A 16,982-nucleotide genomic window follows, 5' to 3' on the forward strand; every position below is an offset into this window, starting at 1 on the left:
TATTAATTGGCTTGTTAACACTTTATAAATCATTTATAAGCTTTTATAACACATTACATAGACAGGACAACAGTGATCTGGTGCCTGCCAAATAGTGAGCCCAGATGTCTCTGTACTGTTAAGCCTCATATCGCACTTGTTACTGAGCTTTCTTTGTTTTCTCCATCACCATGTTTGTACCTGCTGCTTCATCATGTTTGTTCAGTTACTAACAATGAACCAGCATAAGCATTTTAATTGTCAAAATGTTTCATCTGTCCAATCAAATTATGGCAGATCACATGATTATATCAAATGATCAGACTCATCCTCTAAGGCCTTCCTCTCAGCAGCCGTCCTCATTATAATCACAGCTGTTGATCAGATTGTTCTGCACAGTGGAGATTAACATGGAGATGCTTTCTGCTGGTTGGTCTCTTCTTTAGGACTTTCCAGGTAGAACACAGGTGGGAACCTTCCTTTACCTGGTGAACTGCTCACCCATTCTTTGTCCCACTTTTTTTTTTATTTTTACTTTTATTGTAAAGTGTGAAAAACACCATTTATTAATGAGTTACGATAAGGCTCCTTTTACCAGTTATAAATGTTAACAGAATCAATAACTTAATCATAAACCATTTATTAATCCTTTGAGGGTAGTCTTATTGTAAAGTGGTACCAAACAATATGACACTGCAAAGACAAAAGTGAAACTTTAGAGACCACAATGTGGTTGTCCAACACTAACCCAGTGTACAGCACACAATTAAACAAGCTGTGCACAATGTGAACACACAGTTAGATTCAAACTCTCACTGTGATTACTTATGGAAGTGAGGCAGCCACTCTGACTTAGCCTTACCCAGACGGCTCCATTAGTACGAGTGCATTAGTCATCGTCAATACACAGAGAGATGTGGAAGAGTGAATAGGGAGCCGCTGACAGCTCATCTAAAAAGATGATAAAATGGCTCCTGGTGACTCACCGATAGCCTCAGGACCAAAACCACATTCATATTTCCTCACACAAAAACTTCTACATCAGTGTCTCTCATTCAATTGTCAGTGGCCACTTCATTCTGGGAAATGTAATGCGTTATTCATCATTCCCTGTAGAATTGAGAAAAGAGGAGCTCAGTGGATGGATTTCTACATAAAAAAATTTTCTTGAATAAAAAGTTGCATACAGCTCTCCTATTGTTAAGTTTTAATTGAGCTGCTCTCCAGCAGAAGAAAAGGCTGAAGGTTAAAATCAGAGCAGGAATACAGAGTTTTTCAGTTTCTTCCATCGATCAATTTTTCTTTATACATCTATCCATCTAACAAGATTAACAGTTTCATTTTGGCAACTTATTATTATATATTACTAATGTGCTGGTGAAACTTCAGAGATAAAAAAGTAATAATGAACAGCATTACATAACTGTGAGGTGACCAATGTTTAAACAAACACAATAACCCTGTATTAAAACCTACTATTTTTCCTCCAAGTGGAATAAAACCAATTTTAGGAACTATTTGCAAAATGCTATTTAACTCTTTGCTTTTCCTCACAGCTCCAAAATGATGCATGAAAATAGGAAACTGTGACCACAAAACTTTGAATTTTGTGCAACACTACAGCCCTGGACCATATTCAAGGTATAAATATAAAAATATTCTTTTCCTAAAAATCAGTGAAACCAGAAGTGACGGTTAAAAAACACTATAATCATGGATAAAATATTAGTCACAATGACAAAGCTGTATCCGTGCTCCAGTATGAACTGAGCATTAGTCACTGGGGTTTGGTATAATAGAGAACAAAGTAGAGCAGGAGTGTGTGAACCAGGAGCTCATCCAAGCCCTAAATGACTCAATGAGTGAAGGGCCTCTTCTGAATAGGCCAACTACTACGCACACCCACAGCATCACATGTAATACACACACACACACACACACACACACACACACACACAACAACACACAACACACACACACACACACACACACACACACACACACACACACACACACACACACACACACACACACACACACACGAGCAGGCAGGTATACTGCAGGCACACAGGCCCTGACATACAATGCAGAACATATGCAAGTAATAACTACAATCATCTCCTCGCAGTTGTATGACTGTGGTAACGATTTCTTCTTACATTTTATCCTGTAAGACGTTTGTTTAAAATGTGTCATAATTAGCGTATGAATTCTTAAGTCATAGCCAAGATATGTTTTATGTGGTGACAGTGACCTTTCATCTTTGACCACCATATTCTAATCAGTTCATCCTTGAGTCCCTCTTGAATATTTAGAGCTGCAGCGACAAATTGATTAGTTAAATTGACTGAAAATTTCTATTTGATAATTGATCACCAGCCACTATATCAATGCAGGTATTCTTATCACCAATCTTGTCATCATGGTAAAATGTGATCCTGGAAATACCTAATGTAGCGGGAACTACCACTGAGGTGGTTTTCGAGGTTTTGGCAGGTGTTAATCTGTCTGTCTGTGGACACATTGTGTCACCTGACAACCTGCAAGATACAGTCATGAAAGTTCACAGGTGTGTGGCTGACATGAATAGTCAACATTTTGACAGGTGTGGTGGCTGGCCCTTCGCAAGATGCTCTCTAGTTAATTGTTTTTCGCACTATTCCCAAGTTCCAGTTTATGATTTGTGTGGATTTTATTCTTTTCTGTTTTATATCAATGTAAACCAAATGCTTTGTTTTGTCCAAAAAATAGTCCAAAACATGACGATATTTAAAACGTCGTCATTGATTTCATTTTTCACTATTTGACAATTTATAGACGAAACTAAAAAAATAATCAGCAGATTAATTGATAATGAAAATGTGAAATTATTAAGGTCTTAACCTGTAAGAAGTACTTGAATTTTTGAGATAGTCTTAACTAATACATGCACTAACAAGTGAGCAGTTAAAACTCTAACAATGCTCTTTTTTTTTTTAAAGTTGTACTGTGTATTACATCTCAAACCTTAATATGCATTAAGATAAAGCAAAGGTCTGAGAGCTGCTTTAAAAGAAAATTATTTCCCTCTGAAATGTAGTTGACTTGAAGTATGAAAAACTCAAGCAAACAGCAGACACTTAAACTACACTTGAGAAGTTAGGAGAGATAAACATTATCAAGTACAGTTAATCTGGCATGCAAAAACAACAGAGAAATAAAAACATCACATATGACACACACACACGCACACACACAATCCCTGTTCAGACGTGTGGCTGGATGGATGGTACGTGATGTGGGAAAAGACCACGCACATACATGTGAAAGGAACACACACACGTTCAAACAGTGGTGAAGTCAATGTATGACAGCCAGTCTCACACACTGGGCCCAGGCTTCCTCGTGGCCTCCTGCTCTTTGAAGACCATTTGAACTTTCTTCAAATAAACTAGAAAGGACTTTGACTGTATAGACTCAACCTCTGTGTATTGAACACACACACAGATGTACGGGAAACACAAACTCACAGACACATACACACATACATGTCTCTACACACATGTACTGTATATGCATGAATGAACACACATGTGCACCAACGCACGCTCACTTCAAAGACGCTAAGAAGCATCAATCAAAGACTTCACATCTAACAGAGACAGAACTTCCCTCCAAAGACTTCACACTTAGTTAACAGCCCTTCAGTCCAATAAAAGGTTAAAAAACCACAGTAAAGTTTCACAATAAAGTTTGGCTCCAGCTGGTCCTTGATGTGAAACGCTCACTGTGACCAGAGAGAAAGCAACTGCTTCTGTAGCAACATCCACACTGATATAGTTTAGTTTTAAAACACATCACACCTGGAGTCCACGCTACTCTAGCGTCAACCTCGTCATCTCTGGTCTCACTTTTTGCTGTTAACCATTCGTAGTATTTTCTGTTTCCTGTTCACGCCGCCTCATACACGCCCGGTGAACATGAATGGTCATACGATAAGGGTTGTGCTGATCATCAGAATGATCGTCGATTGTTCATGCCTTTGCAAATGTCACGACAATATTTGACCTGTTTTCTCATTAATATAGTAACTTATTATTATTTGTAGTATTTAATTAGTATTAAATCTAATTCACCCTGTGACAGTTTCTCGTATATATAACCGCATATAACCATGCTTGCAACACGCGCACTCATACACTCTGATCAGCTGATATGGTCACTCCTTTCTCTCTCACACATAGCATAACGCAACACACCGTAACACAAGGCAACGCAATGTAGCATAACGCGGGGTACAGTACCCTGCCGATCATATCGGCTATTGACAATTTCACAGGGTGACAGACTATGGATACGATACCCGACACGTGATATGCATTTTAAATAAATGAGTTTGACTGCAAATTAGCTTCTATTTCTACCTGTGAAACTGTGTGTATCTGTATTGTTAAGTAAACTAGCAACTAAATAAAGAATGCCACAAAACCAATGTTTTACTTCAGATTTATAAATAACACTTTAAATTCACAATCACATGGATCAGAATGTGATTGTGAAGTGGTGTTCAAATATATTCCAATACATGTTCAGAGAAGGATTGGTGTCTGTAAATATGCAGTCATATGATGCTAAGTTGATAACAAAAAAAGGTTTAAGCAACAAACAAGACACAGATGGGCTGGAGGAGGGCTGACATATACCAAGGTGTTAAGTATGTGAGTGTGTACGTGGGTGTGTGTGTGTGCGTGCGTGTGTGTGTGTGGAGATGAGGCAGTGCAAGTACTCATCGCCGTGGCAAACTATAACCCACACCAACCTACAACACAGGAGGTGACACTGATGACTAGCCGTGTGTGCATGTGTGTGTTTGTGTACATGACGATGAGAGAACAGACTAGCAGCTAAATAAAACTCAGTGCAGTGTCCCACATGTGCTCTGCGGAGGGTGGAGGTGTGCGTTTCTAAATCTACTGGAGTTTTAACATGAGGCAGAGATGCACGATTCACAACTAAACACCAGTGGGGTTGGGCGGAGTCAAACAAAACGCCATAAGATGATGTCAGCAGTGAGACATGGTGAAAAAAGGTTAAAATTAGGAATGATTAGGAATTTAAGGTATTTAAAACATGCTTTCACTGGGTGGTAAATAGTGTGATTAAATAAGCCATTTTTCAATTAGTAAATCTGGCACAAAGAGCTATTTCATTAACTAGAACAAACCCATGCTTCATTTTTGTCTTTTGTCATCTTTGTCTGGCTTACACTTCTTCAAATACATGCAGTTCATCTGGAGTTCAAAACAAACAGGATTCTAGTGCCTGAAACTTAAGATTGACATGATGAACCCATCTGGGCTCTTTGCCATGATCTGATTCCTCTGATGTTGACACCTATTAGGAACACATGACCTGAATATGAAGCTGAATAGTAGACTAGCCTTACTAAGCACAGATAATACCTTTTAGACTGAGGAAAGAAAGGATGAAGAAAACCCCAGTGTTTGTTGCCAGTGTTAATATATCAAGTGTTATCCAACCAGGCTTTGTGGTCCTGTCCCAGACATGGGTTTAAATCAGGTCTAACACGGCTTGGCTTCGGTAGGAAAGGCATAACAACTTATATTGTGTATAAGTGGAAAAACTATTCTTAAGTTTATAAAAAGGTTCAATAAAGGCATGGTGTCAATGAGTGATCATGTTAAATAATTGTGATCAAAATAATTGTGATTATTATTTTTGCAAGCAGCCCAAGTTGGGGGTATGAATATGTGGACATGTTTTGCATTCATCCATGCTGACCCTTTCAGACTTGGGAAGATAATGAAATTGAAAATTAATTCATACCTTAAAATGATTGCAGTGAAATTTGTACTGCATTTACTCTTTAAAAAATCTAAAATATCCTAGGAGACATCAGCCACCATGTGTTATCAACACTAGGTGTGAGACTAAGGTTTAGACCCATGTCAAGTTGGAAGTTTTGGCTGGACACGTGTTCAGTCTGCTGTGTCAGGGTTTTAGCTTCTAAGACACAAATCATTAACTTTCAGATATAAACATTTATGTTCAGTGACATTGTTCTTATGGAGCAAATAACTAAGAATGTTTAAGGGGCAGATATAGTAAAAAAAAAAAGAGAAAAGATGTGAACGCTGTTCTGTTTAAACTACGTTAGGTGTCTGCTACCTTGTTTGTTGACACACAGTCTGCAGAGATTTATGTCACTCTAACCGTTACAACCTCATGAATTCGAAGAGTATAATATGGGCTTATTAGGCTTTGTTTCTTTCATTCTTCTTTCACTCTCTTTGTCTCACCTTAGTGCTCGGCTGAGCTTGTCGTAATTCATCTGTGGTTTACACTTCCTGGCCCCCCATAAGCGGGCCACCTCATCAGGGTCCTTGATGACAAACTCTCCATAGTCTCCCTGCCAGGCGATGACGTCGTGGTACTCCTCTTTCCTCAGCAGCTCCAGGATGAAGTGCCACAGCTGGATCTGCCTGGAGCCTGGACTCGATTCGGGCTTGTAAGCCCACTCCGGGAAGGCAAACCCTGTGGGAGGAGAGTGGTGTTCAGGTGGAGGTGAATTCAAAGAAAGGAAGGACACGACGAGGAAAAAGGTTGTTTTTTGTGTCTCTGGTGATAAACATTAAGCAAAAAAATGTGTGGAAAGAACAGCGTGAGTGAAGAAGTACAGAAACAATAGTGACTTTGTGGAGTGAAGCATTTTTGCAAGAATACGCAAAGACATGAAATTGCTGGAAGCCACAGAATCAGGGGTGAAACTGGATGAAATAGGTACATTGAAATTCAAAAAACACATTTGGATCTATAGCTTTCCTTCAAAGTGGATCTATTGGTTCCAGGAAAGCTGATGATGAGCATTTCAGCTAAATCTGTTCCCACAGACCGAAGTCATATCAAAACCTCACTGCTATCAGCATCAGAAGCTGGAAAATCAGCACTGTTATAACAGATTAACAGGCTTTGAGATATGAGCAGACAAAATATAAGCTATGGTTTTATAACCACCATCAGAGCACACATTCACACAGGCACACACACCATTATCCAACAGTTAAAAGTATAGGCTTTGTGTTGTAAAGCAGTGGGTGGCAGTAAAAGACTCAACACCACTTCAACACAAGGCCAGGCTGCATAGCAAAGGCATAGTGACACACACACACACACACACACACACACACACACACACACACCATCACTTATTTCTTACAACACACTACACACACTGGACACAACCAACACACACACACACACACACACACACACACACACACACACACACACACACACACACACACACACACACACCTCATTAGGACCAGATGTGTCTTGGCAATCAGGCTGAGAAAGCTGAGGATGGGAAACATATGGGCACAATATAACAATGCAGAATTTTGTGTGTGTGTGTTTATGTAACTGTAAAAGACACACACTATCCTAACTACCAAGGTTACAATCAGTTTCCCACACTCCATAAAGCCTGTCATATCTATATAGCAGTAGCAGTGAACTGTTAACAATATGTTCAAGGCTGACTGACTGTAACACTGGTGTGATGTGAGATCGATTACACTGCACCACATAATCATGCATAATATTAAAGCCATTGCATCATACTGTAAGTGATCAAGGTCTCGCAATACAAAAATACATACATCTAATGTATATGCAACCAATAGTCTGTCATATTAAACATGGAATTGTTTATTTTTTCAGTATTGTTGTTGCCTCGTCAATGTTTGATAGGAAACTGCTTTGGGGAAACTCCATAATGGCAGAGAACCACACATAAGAACAACCACATAAAAGAACATAAGGCCGGACGAAAGACAGATAAGACAAAGAAAAAAAGGAGTTGTAAAAGAGCTGGGGAGAAAAGAGGACACACCTGGCAACTAAATTCCAGAAGTAAACTGTATATGGATATAGTGCCCAGATGGTGATTAAATCAATTATGACTTTTCCATTTACACAGTATGTGCTTACTGGGATTAGAGTCATTTATGAAGACATTGGGAAACAGTAAAGTAAACTGAACAAAAATGGCAGGTGTGAGTTTATTTAAAATTATACAGTTTACCCGATATTTACTTTTCAACACAGTGAGATGGATTTTCTTACTTTCTAGTTTTTCTGTAGCTGCTTTCAGTGACTGTTTCACTGTGGATCAGTTAAAGGAGCGACAACTGGTGAAAACAGATCGTGCTCGAGTCTTTTTGTGAAGCTGAGTGGACCACAAGCTCCTCTGTGAGTCACGACATTCCTGCCCACATGGGCGGTTCTTTCTCAAAAAAAAAAAAAAAAAGAAAAAAGACCTGCATTTACAAATAGCTGACTCTGCTGATATCAATCGCAATGCCCTGATATGTTCAATCAAATCCTGACCAGAAAGACGTGTGTGTTTACAACCTGCCTAGAAATTGGCATGTGTTTCCTCTTATCCAGATACAGATCACATTTTAATAGCAGGTGTAAATGGAGTCACAATGAGTCATGGAAAAATGAACCACGTTGAACACGGCGAAACCAAAGTCCACCATTAGGTGTGCAGCTGTGTCTGCAAATGTCATTTATACATAGTAGTAGTAGTAGTAGTAGAGGAAGTAGAGGCAGAAGCAGCAGTAGATGTGGTAGTAATACATAACTGACTAAAAGTGGAAAAGTCTGACCACAACAAATGACACTTTGGAAACTAAGAGAAGAAGCCACAAATATTCACTTTGAAATGCTTCCACACTACAAGTGACTTAGCACTGATTTTGTTTAGTGCATGAAAAACTGTCCATACTGCCACTGGAGTGTAACTCCAAGTATTTCACAGGCACGTTGCCTCTGATATTGCTGCAAGCTCCCTTGTGATCAATGTCTGGCTAAATAAAGGAGACACTCACAAGTTGAGTAACTGTAGCAGTAATCTGCTTTCCCCTTTAGGATACATTTAAAAGCTTCAAGCTGTGATGTTTTGTTGTCCAACAGACACCAGATTTTGCAAGAATTCTGGTGGGGCAGAGTTGCATCCTTTCTGTCCTCAACCTTCTTTCCTTTTGTTTCAAATAATGATCCCTTCATTCATTTTGTGCCTTGTAATTCATGCAAATACTTCAAAGATATTCCCTTATTTAAAGGGTTCAACCTATATCAAACAATAAATGTGGAGTGTCCTAATTCTAATGTAACTCTTGATACAAGAACATAACGTAGCTAAATATGCTTTAACATAATTTATACATTTGTACACATAGGTGCATCTCTGCTGAGAAATATGTTTTGTGATGAGCCTGCAATAGAGACATTATGCTTGTTTAAACATCGGAATATCTATATCCGTCTTTGCTGTGTTTTAAAAGCATCCGTGACCCTGGGAGATTATCAGAAACAGACTAAACACTGATAATTAGAAATATAAGAAAGTGATGTGAGATGCTCACTCTCCAAATTACAACAGTTTCACAGACTAGCACTTCACTTTTTCTGAAGGCGGCAGCTAGCACACGCAAAAAATATCTTACAAAAGCCATATTAAGGAAGAGAAAAAAATATCCCAAAAAACAGGAGTTGCTCCTGGTGACTAATAAACCACATGCTGATATCTGATCTCCTATGGTGCTTGGAGATCGAGCCAACACACAGACAAGCTGGCTGTGACAGTTGATAATGGCCATTTGAAGGCAGATTACTAATAGGCATATGATTCATAGACATGACAATAAGGCTCTTGTCACTGGGGACAGGTTAGGCGTTGTGACCGAGACACAACGCACAGCTGTATAATGGGGTACACTGGTGATTGCTGCAGAAAAATACTCATGTGCACATGCAGTACACACATGCACAGACACGCACTGAGACACACAACACACAGAAGGAGTGTATTAACTCAAAGTGGGCGAGCTAATATCTCTCTCACACAGGAAGTACACAGACACACAACACAGGTTAGTGGGGAGAGGTAAGTGGGTTCATGCGTGGGTGCACAGAGCACACAGACAAAGAACACAGGAATAGCAACCATGCCCACCGCATGTGTGTGTTGCAGATGTCCCTGCTGACTCATATCTCGTTCATTTGTCGTTCAGCTTTCACAGATTCCGCCTTTCTCCCCCTCAACACCACTGCCATCGATGTCTTGCTTTCTTTTCTCTTTCATTCTGTCCCTCCCTCGCTCAGCCTCTCCTAAGACACAGTCTCCTAGCAACAAAAGCTTTTAGCTCTAAAAATAAATGGCCGAGTCACGACAAACAAGACAAAATATGATTCAATAACAGAAACTGGCCAAAAGAGTTCGGAGATTGGGCGCAGATCCAGGGACCTGCGATGTGAGTGTGTGATCTGTCTAACCAGCGGAGACCTCTCAGCTCACCGTCAGCTTCGCTGTCACACAGAGTTTACAATGGAAAAGGACTGTCCGATCCCTAGAGCACCGAAGCACCACGTTTCACTTCCACTATAGTCAATTCGATCTTAAAATACTGTACATTAACAATGTTTTGTCTCTGAACACAGACGAAGCACATTCATTCACATTCAGGGTGCTGTATCAGAGACACCACCTTGATAGCAAGACAGACGGGTACAGAAAGTCCGACAGCACAGCTGATCAGCTGATCGTGTGGCATTCTAGCAGACTGAGGGTCCAGTTGGAGGTGCATCTGCTACAGCTGGTGGTTAATGTAATGTGAGTAAAAACAGAGATTAACAGATAGTGGATGGCACAGGCAGAGCACTAGAGAGAGAGAGTGACAATGACAGTAAAGGACCAGGGGATGGTTGCACAAAACACCTGAAGTTAAGATTATCCTTCAAGCCTGAGTTACGGTCTCCTTAAAATAAAAACAGTTGCACAAAACAACCTTAAGTCTTCTCCTTAAATTTTTCCTTAAAATCTTCACTAAAGTATTTTAGGTTTTCTCCTTACCTTAGCCTTAAACCTTTAGAATCACTTAAAATAAATTGTTGCACAAAGGACCTTAGCGACCAACTTCACCATGGTGAAGTTCCCGTCAAAACAATGTGAGGATGAGGTAACAGGTATCAACAAGTGCTAATGGCAGCAAATCAACAATCTCCGTGGAAATTTTACAGCTGTAAAATCTCTTTCACTGCTGTAAATTTCTTTACTTTTAAAGACATTTTGTGCAACACCCTTAAGTAACTCCCTCAGCTAAGGAGAAATTAAACCTCGAGTGTCATACTTACAAACAGGAATTTAACATGGCATGGGAAGTAATTCAGTAACTATCTTTGTTAACCAAACTAAGACACAGTGGCCCAAATTCACTTTCAGGTAAAAGTCCTCCAGTATTGATGATTAGCCCACTTTTGATATGTTCATCTCTTTTTTTGGAAAACAACTTTCATTTTTACTAACACATGCGTGCAAGCTACAGGAACTTCACTAGTTGTGGCTGCTGTTCATTGTATATCTCTTAGACTCCTTTTTTACTCAATATGCCCAGTGTAGTGAACCTGAGATGCCCGGTTACATTATTATCTAATAACTGCAGGGACCAGCTGTGTAAACAATGGCAGTCTGTGACTGACAGAGTGACTGAGTCACTACTTCCTGTGGAGTTTGCTTTTTTCCTGCAGCCAACCAACCAATCAAAACTTAGTCGACTAACATTTGGTCAACCATTAGGGCGAATCCCTACACTTGAGCTGTATAGAAAGCGTTATAGATATGTTACTGGGTTGTAAATAAGCTGTTTTCCTAAGCAGTTTTTGGGGTCCTTTTTGACCAACGTTCTACAGTTTCGTCAAATCAGTCATGGTATTGACAGCACACGAGGTCTGAATGCAGAGCTGCAAGTTAGTGAAAACTTAAGTACACGAACGAACCCAAAGGCCTTCGTACTATCTGGCAAGCTCTACTCCAGACAGGAAGAATTTCTGATTGTTAGGCGGAGGTGAAACGCACAATTTCAGGCCTCACTGGATTCTATATATAGCCATGTACCAAGGTAGAAAAACTCATTTACTATTAGCCTGCGGTCCCAAGCCACCTGCATTCTCCTTTCCAAGAGAAACACAGGATCTGCGCAGCAGCAATCAGTGGGTGAGGGGGTTTTAACGCACAGCTCTGCTTTACTTAGGGACTCTGACGTCACCACAGTTGGAATAGTGCTCATAATAACCGATAGCCATCATTGGGGTATTGTCCAGAAAGCCTGCAGCCGCTGAGACTAAACACAAACCACCCCCTCCTCTCTTGCTCTCCCCCAGCAAGTTTCTTTAACATGCTGTTCCATCTATTCCCCCGTTTATTTTTCCCTCCCTTCCTCCTATTCTTTGGTGGGTCTATATTTAGCCGCTGGAAAGGTCGGTCTGTGTCTGTCTGCAGGGTAATGATTCAGGGGCACGGAGAGCGACGCGTAGAGGTAAGAGGCCAGGCTAAAAGACCGGGGGCTTGATGGCTTCTGAGATCTGGATGGGGTTTTATCATGGATGGGATCAGGACAACACAGAAAGGCAGGAAATAAATGGGCACAGATTAGGAAATGGGGAATCGCTGTTTGGCGTAAACAGACCTGACATGTGCGTAAAGTAAAATTCTGGAGAAAAACACACAAATAAAAAACAAATAGAAAAAAACTGAAAAGCTTCCCACCTCATTTGAACATTTAAAGTGCAAAAATTAAAATTAAAATTCTTACTCATGATTTTGTCATGAATTCCTGCAATCTATTTAAAATGTAAGGTCATTTTTAAATCAACCAAGTTTAAGATGATGAACAATGAACTGTGGGTTTCCATTTTGCCTTGCTGTATAAAAGTACCCTTCTACAATGCTGGGATCACAACAGGCAATCTAACACTGCTTTATTGAGGAGTCCTGAGCCTCAAACTACTGTTTAAAAACCCTCTGCTCCTCATTGTGGTGATCTCATAATTACCCTTAAAGGATGGAGTTGAGATTCGAGGAGCCAGTGGCTTAAAGCCAGGGAGGAGTCAGAGAGACAGACGGGATGAGGAGGAAATCAGGTGGAAAGGTAGAGTGGAGGAGGAAGAAGAAAAATGGAAGAGAGGGCAGAAGGAGAGAAAGAAACACAAATCCAGCAGAGATCAAAGGGAGAGGAGGATGGCCGTCCACAGGTGCACCGCATAAACCTTCACCTCGGTTCTCACATGATGCCTCCATTACATAAGGCTTATAGAGAGACAGACGGATGAACAGACTGACATGACAGACCAGGAGAGGAAGGACTGGAGACAGGGTCAGTGTCAGGGAAGAGGGAAGAGATATAAACAGACAAAGACAGAACAAGTGCATTGCTAAAAAAAAAAAAAAAATTAAGAATATTTTTAAACTGGAGTAGATGTGTGTAGATGTGTATCTGTGTGCTGAAATGTGTGTTTGCATAATAATGCCGAAGGATGGACCTGAATGTACATACAACACAAAATTAAAAACATTCATAATATAGTCTGATTCAAGGATTCTTGGATACACAGAATTGGTTGCTAGTGACATGCAGACTCTGCATGCCAAGTGAACAACCAATCACAATAATTTCTGATCAATTTATCACACGACTAGAACAGGCTCTGTCCCCGCTAGTCATCAACCACAACCTGAAAATACACTGAGGAACAGGATAAAAACAGAAAGGTAAGATTTGTTTGCAAAAAGAAAATCTACTTCACTTGTGTGTAATTATTTCAGCTGCAGAGAAGATGATGTGGCCTATTCACGTTATCTGGTGTAAATTCCTGTATTTCTTGATATCACAATATCCCAGATATCCCAGAAAAACTAAAATAGTAATGTCAGGTTTTTTCCAGTATCGTGCAGCCCTACTTGATGGAAAGAGAAATAATTACAGAGAATACAGGAAATGAGAGGTAAGGGTGTGAATGAGTATTTTCAACACAGGAACTGAGAATTGTATAAGGATACAGAAGGGACAAAAGAAAAGTCACCTGAATACCAACAGTAGATAAAGGCTAAAGAAAAACTATGAGTCTTATACTTAGTTTAAAGTCTGAATCTCTACATATCTGATAATTATTGGCTGTTATTAATTAATTTAATTTGTTGTTGTTGAGTTATGCTTTGTTGGCAGATATGGGAACACTGCTGAAGCCTTACATAACCATCAATGAAGTGGCATTGCATGGCTTAAATCAGCTGATGCTGCTTTCTATCTCAGTGCTGAGAAATCCATTTTTATAATACTATAGCTCATGCTGTGAACGAAGCTTCCCTTACACTAAACTAAGCAAAGTTTCACCATTCGGAATGAAACGTTTAGAACACAGGGAGCTGCAATGCTGTGTATTCAAGCACGCAGAAAGACACAGCAGAAAGTAAAGAGTTTGACTGTTTGCCACAGCATTAAAGCCATGGACTGAAAACTGAAGCCTGTAAGTCTATAAACCATCTCTGCTACAAGTGAGACAGCTAAGACACTCTAATCTGTGGCACAGCGGCCGCCCAAACCCCGCCAGACAGAAACCTGTCGCGTCCTGGAGAACTCCACAGCACCTTAGAGGCAGCCAAGGCTGTGATTAAGCCAGCCGGTTTGGTGCGAGTATCTGTGTGTGTGTGTGTGTGTGTGTGTGTGTATTCAAGAATCAGTTATTATAATCAGATATGGGTCACACAGCAGTTTTAAATATGTTAAATAATCATGTCACTGTGGTCATTTACTCGTATCATTTAATAGATGCACCTTTCAATCTATTCTAGACGTATAATTTAAGCACCAATGGGAAGGAAAAAAAAAAACGCTGAACATACTAAGTGCAGGGAAGAAGTTGTAATCAACAGTGAAGCAGTGGATAATCTTCACAAGAAAGATTATCACTGTTGTGTTAATGAGAAACAAAATCATAAGCAGTCATATCACCTTAGAGCACAAACTTCTCTCTCCTAATCTGCAGCGCTTGAGCCAAGGTTGAAGACAGGGCTGTGTCAGGCCTAAAGTCCCAGAGAGGAAGAACACTTACATGCGTATACACATGCTTTAAAACTCGTCTGAGCATGCTTTCCTCTCAGCAAATAACAACCCTGTAAAACATTCAGCTCTAATGTGCTCCTAGCTACCTGCCTGCCTCACTGAGATCTCAAGCTTACTTCCTACAGTCGGGTTTGGTTGTGAATAATAGTGAGTGAGAGACGGAATAAGAGACAGACAGACATATATAAAGACAGGGGAGAGAGATATACAACTACTGTCTCCATGCAGAGATGCAGTGAGGCAGAACAGACTTGGTTTATCTGTTGCACAGCAACACACACTGTTGTGCACATACACGTGTGCACAGAAATACACACGAATTGTGCATGTTTATGATAGATTGTCTGCAGGAAATAAGGCAGGCTGACACCCTGCAGAGTGAAGTCAACCAAAGTTAAGCTCAACAAACCAGCCATCTCCACACTCGGGCAGTCCCTTCACTGTTTAATAACATCAAACTGAGCAGCCGGCTGGCAGGACGAACAAGGAGACCACCCTTCAACCGGAAGGATTTGGTTAAATCACTGCAAGATGAAGCATTATTCTTTCCGAGGCTACATCCACACTACTACGTTTTCATTTTAAAACAGCATTTTCAAACGAAAACAATCTCCGGCGACCGTTTTAGCTCCATATCAGAGACAATCTCCATCCATACTATCACATCTGAAAACACATACATACATGATCACTCAAGTACACTGGGCATTCATGATGTAAACAGGAAGCAGATTGTCTACTCTGCTTGATTGCAAAAAAAATATTATGAACGAGGAACAGCAAAGACAGTTGTAGCATAAAAATACAGAACTGAACTGAACAACAGCTGCTAGCAAACACAAGAGGGTCAGTAACACTTGTAATTCATTATCGTGTTGTATTCACCACTGGTAGTCGAGGCTGATGAGACCCAATCAGGGAGCGACAGTGGGAGTCTACGTGATAGTTTCCAAAGGTCCCAGTTTTAGCCTGTCCAGACTACAACACAACCCCAGAGTTTTCAAACTAAAACGGGTCCAGCAGCATTTACAAAACCCTCTTGTTTGGGTCTTGAAAACTCCAGAGTTGTGTGGACGAGAGGTGCAAACGTGACAAAAGAGATGAGTTTTAAAATGAAAACGTAGTAGTGTGGATGTAGCCTGAAGTGCAATCGAGCCAGATGTGGAAGGGCTTGTTTCTGGAAGAAGGGAAAGACCAGTGTATATGGGTAAGAGGGAATGTAACCGTGAACAAAAAAATGAATCCTGAAACTGTCGTAAACTGACAGACGCCACAATGGAGCAGAGCGGTGGTGATGTACAGGAGCTGACTTCAGAGCAAGAGAGAGAGAAGATAAATATCTGCATTTAAATCTGGTTTCTGTGTTGTGGTTTGGTCTCCAGACTACTTTCATTTCCCTCCAACACACACACACACACACACACACACACACACACACACACACACACACACACACACACACACACACACACACACACACACACNGTCTCCAGACTACTTTCATTTCCCTCCAACACACACACACACACACACACACACACACACACACACACACACAGGTCTTTCTATACTGACATAATGCATTGCCCCTAACCTCAGCCTAATTCTAACCTTAATCCCAAAACCAAGTCTTAACCCTCAAAGGAAAGTTAAAATGTCCAAACAACCAAAATTTGCCCGCACAACCATAGACAGACATGTATAAACACATACGCACACAATAATGAAAATTTGGTGACTTCAGCTCTTGGACTAAGCCATGTGAACACTGGTGTGCATGTGTACACACGTACACACACACACGTACGTACACACACGTACACACACACGTACACACACACCACACACGTAAAAAAAACCCCCACACCCCCCACGTTTACACACACACACACACACACACACACACACACACACACACACACACACACACACACACACACACACACACACACACACACACACACCCCAATACATACACGTGTCACCACAACCCAGAATAGGCCTGTAGCTCCATATCCAAGGAGCTGGATGAGTGAC

At 40.6% G+C, this 16,982-nt stretch overlaps 1 protein-coding gene across 1 annotated transcript in view; it reads right to left on the bottom strand.

Moving 5' to 3' along the window:
- The window catches only part of LOC111220895 (ETS domain-containing transcription factor ERF-like), a 35,155-nt gene that overhangs the window by 5,806 nt on the left and 12,367 nt on the right, over window positions 1-16,982 (bottom strand). The window contains exon 2 of the mRNA XM_022744166.1: window positions 6,279-6,513. Within this exon, the coding sequence (XP_022599887.1) occupies window positions 6,279-6,513 (235 nt within the window). The remainder of the gene's footprint in view (window positions 1-6,278; window positions 6,514-16,982) is intronic.

This window comes from Seriola dumerili, unplaced genomic scaffold, assembly GCF_002260705.1.
Source record: "Seriola dumerili isolate Sdu_G_001 unplaced genomic scaffold, Sdu_1.0 BDQW01000078.1, whole genome shotgun sequence".
Classification (NCBI taxonomy): Eukaryota; Metazoa; Chordata; class Actinopteri; order Carangiformes; family Carangidae; genus Seriola; species Seriola dumerili.